At 42.6% G+C, this 8120-nt stretch overlaps 1 protein-coding gene across 1 annotated transcript in view; it reads left to right on the top strand.

Moving 5' to 3' along the window:
- The first annotated feature begins 987 nt into the window (after nucleotides 1-987).
- Nucleotides 988-8120, top strand: part of LEUTX (leucine twenty homeobox) — a 10010-nt gene continuing 2877 nt past the window's right edge. The window contains exon 1 of the mRNA XM_011984063.1: nucleotides 988-1063. Within this exon, the coding sequence (XP_011839453.1) occupies nucleotides 1048-1063 (16 nt within the window). The 5' untranslated portion in view covers nucleotides 988-1047. The remainder of the gene's footprint in view (nucleotides 1064-8120) is intronic.

Raw genomic sequence — 8120 nt, 5'->3', positions numbered from 1 at the left:
TCTTTTGTCACCGTGCTTATAGACTCAGGGTGAGCGGGAGGCTTGCTTGAGCCCAGGAGGTGAAAGCTGCAGTGAGCTGATACGGTGCCACTGCACTCCAGCGTGGGCAACAGAGTGAGACCCTGTCTCAAAAAAAAAAAATCACTCTGTATTCTATAAATATAGTATGTACAATTATTCCACGTCAATTAAAAATAAAAGAGAAAAAAGAGTCTTTACTGTATGATTCATGTATATGAAGTTCAAAAGCAGATATTACTGATCTGCGATGACATAGTCAGGCAAGTTAGTACCATTGCATAGGCAGAGATGGAAAGAAGCTTGTGGGATGCGGGAAATATTCTGTTTCTGGATCTGGATGCTGGCTACATGGGGATGGAAAATCGCTGACATTACACTAACCACTCGTGAACTTTTCTGCATGTACATGAAACTTAGAATAAGAAAACGGAATTGCGGTTCACATGCTAGGCATGCCCGGAGCAGGCTAGTGGACAGCATCCTGTACCACCGTGTCCCATCTAAAGTGATGATATAATTCACAAATGTAGAAACATGTTCCTAATACTTCAGAGCATGCCAAAATAGGCAAACACTTGATTTACATTCAAAATCTCGCAGTAGCAAGGTCAACTACAGCCGCTTTCCCCCAGGGAGAGTCCAATATTTTATTCATGTCTCCTAAACTCTTATAATGAGCAACTACCATGGGCCAGGTCCTGTGCAGGGCTCTGAGGATCACAGGGTAAGACCCACATCCTCCCTCATGGAGACCAACATTCCCAGAAAACCCACGCAAATAAACATAGTAAGGTATGGTGACGTTCAGGGAGCTCTGCAGCCCCACACAGAAGTTCTGACCTGGCCTGGGGGGGATCAGAGAAGCCTTTGATGAGAAAGTAGCAAATGAGGCCCCTGAAAGTAAGGGGAGGGTGTGCTCAAAGCAGATACAACAGCAACAGAAGATCTTGAGAAACTGTAACTGCAAACTATTTTCAGCCTCATGCCTCAGTGGAACCTGCCTGTCAGGTGGGCACCTGGAATCTCATGCAACTTTCTCAAGGTGAGGCTGTTTTTTTCTTTCATTTCTCAAGTAGCTTGTGGTAAGAAAAGTGAACTGAGGCTGGGTGCAGTGGCTCATTCCTGTAGTCCCAGCTGCTTGGGATGCTGAGCCGAGAGGATCGCTTGAGCCTGGGAGGCTGAGATTGCACCACTGCACTCCAGCCTGGATGGTAGAAAGAGACCCCATCTCAAAAAAAAAAAAAAAAAAAAAAAAAAAAAAAAAAAGTGAACTGAGTGTTCTGGGTCTCCCAAGGGCCCTTGAATGGCCTTGTCCTTCACTTGGAATAAAATTCAAACTTCTTCGCCTTGCTCTGACCTTGGTTGGCCTTTCCAGTTTGAGCTTTTCCCGATATTCCTCTCCCACAATACACTTCAGCTACAGTGGTCTCTTATCTGCATTTGATGTTCCCTTTGCTTAGAACACTCTTCCCTCTCCTTCGATGAAAATGATACTTCCTCAGAGACGTCTTATCTTACCTTAAAATTACTGCACATCCTCTGAATCAGTGCTGTTGGTGGCATTCATAACACCAGTGGTATCATAATCAGAACTGTGTATTGGCTTGTTTCCTGTTTTATTTCCTGCATCCCTCCCTAGAATGCCAGCACTTGGGAAGGCGGCGGTGAGTTCTATTTTTGTAAACCCCAATTTACTACTCACTGGAACAAATCTTAACAGAGCGGGCATTCGAATAATTAAGTGAACAAATGAAGAAGTGTCGGGGTGTTTTAACGTTAAGCTCTGCAAAATTCCCTGCTATTGGGGAGGTCATACCCTTTGAATATATCACCCTCTTTCCTCCTCATTAGTGCCACAGGGCAACCCCAGGGACTGATTCTAAAATTTATACGGAAAATTAGAGGCCCACTTTATCTTTTCCAATAGGATTTGGGAGTTTCTACCCTTGACCGTGTTAGACGTTTTCCTGAATTTTATTCCTGTAAAAGACAGATGGGGCCAGGTGAAATGGCTCACTTCTGTAATCCCAACACTTTGGCAGGCCAAGGCTGGATGATCTCTTGAGCCCAGAAGTTGAAGGCTGCAGTGAGCTATGATGGCACTGCTGCACTCTAGTCTGGGCAACAGTGAGGCTCTAAAACAAAACATAAAAAGACACAGATGGGTCCTTCAATCATTTGGCCTTCAGGCTACCCACAATGTTCCCAGAGCCAGAGTTCTTTCGCTTGTCCAAGTCTTCTCCAAATCAACCTGGTGGGGTGTGGAGGTTGAGGGAGAGGACAGAATTAGGGGTTAGTATAAGACAGGCCAAGACCAGAGTCCCATCTCTACTTCAGAAAGCTTGGGTCCACATTGAATGTGAGGAGGCCACATCTCATGAACAGAGACTAGATCTGTCTCATCCACCAAATTCCACTCACCCCACAAATAAGACCCATCATGGAGAAGAACGTTACAGGGAGGAATAAATAAATGACTTAATAGGGTGCCTGAAAGGTGGAGAAAATGAGTAACAGAGGGACAGAGAGGGATGCTCAGAGGAAAGAGAGAAGCATGATTCTTTTTAAAATGCAATTTGTATTTTAAGTTTCCTTGCTGAAAACTAGTTACGGGCTCACAACTACCCCCAAATCCATACTCAAAAGAAGATGTAAGATCCTCTATGGTTTAGGCTCTGCCAAGTTCTTCACCATCATCCCTTGCTGTCGCGACTGGAAGAGGTTGGACTGAGACGGGCAGGTGAAGGGCTTAACCTTCCATCATCTCAAACTCCTAGCAAGATGCCTCCTGCTGTGCTCCAAGCCGCCCACACACAGGGCACTTCCTTCACCTTCTGAATTTGAGTCATCTTACCAACTTATTTTTCTCTCAGTGCCTTGTTTATTTACTCATTGATCCCAAGTGACATTTTTGAACATTTTATCCATTTTCTGTTCACTCCACTTTCCTTTATTTTCTTCCACTCTCTGGGGTCAGGGATCAGTCTTGAATAACAATTTTATTCCCAGTGCCCTACACAGCATCAGGCATAGAATAGGTTCTCAATAAACAGATATTGAATGGATTACTGGAGGGCGTGGTATTAGGGTAGGACAGGGTGGGGACATGATTACATTAAAATGTTGCTTAAATAAGCGGGTCTTTTAGCCCAGCAGTCACATAGAGTCAGCTCGGGAGCTCTGCAGCACACAGCTGATCGAACCCGCTCATTTCTAGAGGACACCATGCTGGGTAAGCTGGGCAAAGGCAAGAGGCTGGGGTTTGAATGATTGGGTTGCAGACAAATCAAGTGAGAGGTGTGGGACCTTGTGGTGGCTTCTGGGCTTTGTCAACCCTAGGTAGAAACCACTGGGTTTAGAAACCACTGGGTACATTTCGAAACCACTGGGTTATACCAACAAGGATTGTTTGAAAAACAGTTTGCAATGGGACTCTAGTAACTTGGGAGTTTGTTTCTCCACATCTCTTTTTTAAAGAGGTGGGGTCTTCGTATGTTGCCCAGGCTGGCCTAGAGCTCCTAGGCTCTAGTGACCCTCCCACCTCACCCTCAGGAGTAGCTGGGACTTGTAAGTGTGTGCCACCACGGCCAGCTAATTTTTAGATTTTTTGCAGAGACAGGATCTCACTCTGTTGCCTGAGCTCATCTTAAACACCCATCCTTTTTAATGCCTGCTACTCTCATACTTTTTAAATGTCAGTCCATTGATGGGTATAAAATAGTACATGATCTTTAATTACCTGTTCTTTGTTAACCAGTGTGATTGAATCTGTTCACCCTATTTTAAAGGCCATTCTGTTTTTCCCTTATGCTAGTTTTTGTATTTATATCATTTCCCAGTTTTTTTGTTTGTTTGGTTGGTTGGTTGGTGTTTTTTTTTTTTTTGAGACGGAGTCTCACTCTGTCGCCCAGGCTGGAGTGCAGTGGCCGGATCTCAGCTCACTGCAAGCTCCGCCTCCCGGGTTCACGCCATTCTCCTGCCTCAGCCTCCTGAGTAGCTGGGACTACAGGCGCCCGCCACTATGCCCGGCTAGTTTTTCTGTATTTTTAGTAGAGACGGGGTTTCACCGTGTTAGCCAGGATGGTCTCGATCTCCTGACCTCGTGATCCGCCCGTCTCGGCCTCCCAAAGTGCTGGGATTACAGGCGTGAGCCACCGCACCCGGCCTATTTCCCAGTTTTTAGCATGTTTTTTTCCTCAAGGTTTAGTAGAATATTTTTGTTGTCTTCTAGACACTAATAATTTATCTCTTATATGTGTTGCAAATATATTCTTCCGGCCTGGTTTGTGTTTTTCAATTCACTTATGAGTACTACTGTACCAATATTCTAAAAGTTGTCTTTGTGATATTTATCAACATTTTCCTTTTATAATTGTACTTGTAAAGCATAGTTTAGAAGTGTATTACTGGCTGGGCGCAGTGGCTCACACCTGTAATTCCAATACTTTCGGATGCCAAGGCGGGCAGATCACTTGAGGCCAGGAGTTGGAGAGACCACCCTGGACAACATGGCAAAACCCTGTCTCTACTAAAAATACAAAAATTAGCCGGGCATAGTGGAACGCGCCTGTGGTCCGAGCTACTTGGGAGGCTGAGACACAAGAATTGCTTGAACCTGGGAGGCAGAGGTTGCAGTGATCTGAGATTGCACCACTGCACTCCAGCCTGGGCAACAGAGCAAGATTCTGTCTCAAAAAAAAAAAAAAAAGTGTATTTCTTGGCTGGGGACATAAATGTAATTTTACTTCTATTTTAACTTCTTAAATTTATTTGATTCTAATAGAAAAATTATGCATCAACAAGTTCACTTATTAAAACTTGTACCTGGTTCTTCTAATACATTTTCCTATTGTTTAATACCAAACTCACAAAAATACTAGTCAATTTTACATATTGACCTCTTAGCTTGGTAGATGATTTTAAACTCAAAGCCACATCCTTCCTTGATTTTACCTCCTATAACTTATCAATGTGCAGTGTTGCTTTTCTAAAGACCAATAGAATTCTAACTACCATCCTTTGAATGGAAATTCTACTTCCCTTTAGAAGCTTCTGGAACTTTCTATATATTCCTGGTATTCTGAAGTTTTTGCAACAATTATCCATTTGTTCATTTATTGTGCTCATCGTGGAATAGCTTCAGTCTGGAACCCCTGTGCCTCATCTCTCAAATCTTGAATTTTTAAAATAAATATTTTCATGATACTCTGAAACTTTTTTAGTCACATAAATATTGCTAGTGTTGGACATCCTTGAGCAGAGATCTTATTATTTTCCGATTTTTTCACTCTTTTTGTTCACTTTTATATATTTTTTCTACTTCCTGGAACAGCTTTGTCTTCCAACTCTTCTACTATTGCCTAAGGGTTTCTTTTTAGCTATTGATTTCAAAGAACATTTGTCTTATCAGAGTTTCCTTTCTTTTCAAGACTATCTTGATGTATAGGTGCAATATCTTTTATTTATCTGAGAATATTAATTTTAACATTTATAGATTTTATATTTATTTATTTATTTATTTATTTATTTATTTATTTTTTGAGGCAGTATTTCACTCTGTCTCCCAGGCTGGAGTGCAGTGGTGTGATCTCAGCTCACTGCAACCTCCACCTCCCAGGTTCAAGTGATTCTTCTGCCTCAGCTTCCAAAGTAGCTGGGATTACAGGTGCCTGCCACCATGCCTGGCTACTTTTTTTTGTATTTTTAGTAGAGAGGGGGTTTCATCCTGTTGGCCAGGCTGGTTTTGAACTCCTGATCTCAAGTGATCCACCCTTCTTGGCCTCCCAAAGTGCTAGGATTACAGGCATGAGCCAATGTGCCCAGCCTTATTTCTTTTCTTAAGAAAAAAATGTGTTTGCTTGCTGCTTTCCTCCTCTTCCCCCTCTTTTCTTTTTCTCTTCCACCTTCCCTTTCTTTTTTCTCTCTTTGTCTCTGTATCTCCCTCTCTCTCTTTCTTGCTGTCCCCCTTCTGTTTGAGGATTTTTCTTCAATGTCCTGTAAATTTTTGTTCTCCCTTTGTGTCTAAACAAATGCTGAGACGCTAAGAGAAACCCGTGTGCTTGATCACTTGTCTTCACTGTGCGATGACTGGGCAGCATGTTGGCTTTTTTTTTTTCCCCATGTATTTGTATGAGGAATAAGAGCATCCTGAAAATAGAATCTTTCATATAAAATAGATGACCATGAGAATCAGGTTTTACTAGATGATGAGGTCTTATTTACATTCTAAACCGCAGTAAAAACTCACATTCTGCACTAATACAGTTTGTATATTTGTCCCTTCCAAATCTCATGTTGAAATGTGATCCCCAGTGTTGGTGGTGGGCCCAGTGGGAGGGGTTTGAATCATGGGGGCAGATCCCTCTGAATGGCTTAGTGCCATCCTCATGGTAATGAGTGAGTTCTCTGTCTCTGAGTTCACACAAGAGCTGGTTGTTTAAAAGAGTCTAGGACCTTCCCCTGCTCTCTCTTACTCCCACTCTCACCGTGTGACACCTTGGCTCCCCTTCACCTTCTGTCATGAGTGGAAGCTTCCTAAGGCCCTCACCAGAAGCAGATGCCAGCACTATGCTTGGTGTATAGCCTGCAGAGCTGTGAGCCAATTAATTCATCTTTTCTAATTTACCCAGTTTTAGGTATTCCTTTATAAATGCAAAATGGACTAACACATGCACCAAGCCTGTAATTAACAGACTTACTTCTTTGGTTACTCACGTCTTCCCTAAAGGAGTGAACTTTCTGGGACCGTGTTACTGTTAAAGATACAGAGGCAAACAGTATAAGTGTAGTGATGCTGCCAAAGTCACAGAGCTAGTAAATGAGAATCGACATTCATTCTCAGGTCACTAAGCTTGATATCTGCTTCCTACTGACCCCATTAATAAATGGTCAAACCAATAGCTTCAGGGTCTCACAGGCCAACCAACACAGACAGAAGTGCCACTGAGTCTATGACCGGTTAGGATAATAGAGCCTCAAATACTCTATGAATCTTATAAACTCATATAAACCTGGTGTCAACATCATGCCACTATTCTATTCTATCTCAATAAGGACTCAACCAAATCTCATCTTGAATTGTAGCTCCCATAATTCCCATGCGTTGTAGGAGGGACCCGGTGGGAGATAACTGAATCATGGGGCGGTTTCCCCCATATTGTGCTCATGGCAATGAATAAGTCTCATAAGATCTGATGGTTTTATAAGAGGTTTCTCCTTTTGCTTAGCTCTCATTCCCTCCCCTGCCTGCCACCATGTAAGATGTGGCTTTGCTCCTCCATGCCTTTCACCATGATTGTGAGGCCTCCCCAGCCATGTGGAGCTGTGAGTCCATTAAACTTCTTTCCTTTATAAATTACCCAGTTTCAGGTATGTCTTTATTAGCAGCATGAGAAACAGAAAGATGCCCCCAAGTTGCCAGGAAAACAAATTGGTGCCCAACGTCATGGAGAAGTTGATGTTCCTCCTCCAGGGGCTGTAAGATGAGGCCACAGAAATAAGCTTATCCCATTTGTGGCTTAAAAATGTGTCCTGCTCAGTGGAAGTTGGTGCTGGTTTTCTAGGAATGCAGATGCAGAACCCTCCCAGCAAGAGGGTGAGAAGTGGGTCTCGTGAGTCAAATGTTTAGCCGAAGCTCTTGATTCCCAGGTCAAGCTCAGGAAAGAAGCTTATCTTTGGACTATATATATTTGCATTCTAATAAAACATTTTAAAATTTTTTTTGTATTTGCATAGGTTATTGGGGAACCAGTGGTGTTTGGTTACATGAGTAAGTTCTTTAGTGGTGATTTGTGAAATTTTGGTGCGCCCATCACCCGAGCAGTATATACGGCACTATATTTGTAGTCTTTTATCCCTCACCCCGTTCTCACCCTTTCCCTTGAGTCCCCAAAGTCCACTGTGTCATTCTTATGCCTTTGCATCCTCATAGCTTAAATCCCACTTATGAGTGAGAACATACGATGATTGGTTTTCCATTCCTGAGTTGCTTCACTTAGAATAATGGTCTCCAATCCCATACAGGTTGTTACAAATATCATTAATTCATTTTTATGGCTGAGTAGCATTCCATCATATAATTTATATATAATATATTATAA

This window comes from Mandrillus leucophaeus, unplaced genomic scaffold (assembly GCF_000951045.1).
Source record: "Mandrillus leucophaeus isolate KB7577 unplaced genomic scaffold, Mleu.le_1.0 Scaffold106, whole genome shotgun sequence".
Lineage (NCBI taxonomy): Eukaryota > Metazoa > Chordata > Mammalia > Primates > Cercopithecidae > Mandrillus > Mandrillus leucophaeus.
This window is presented reverse-complemented; position numbering and strand designations above follow the sequence as displayed.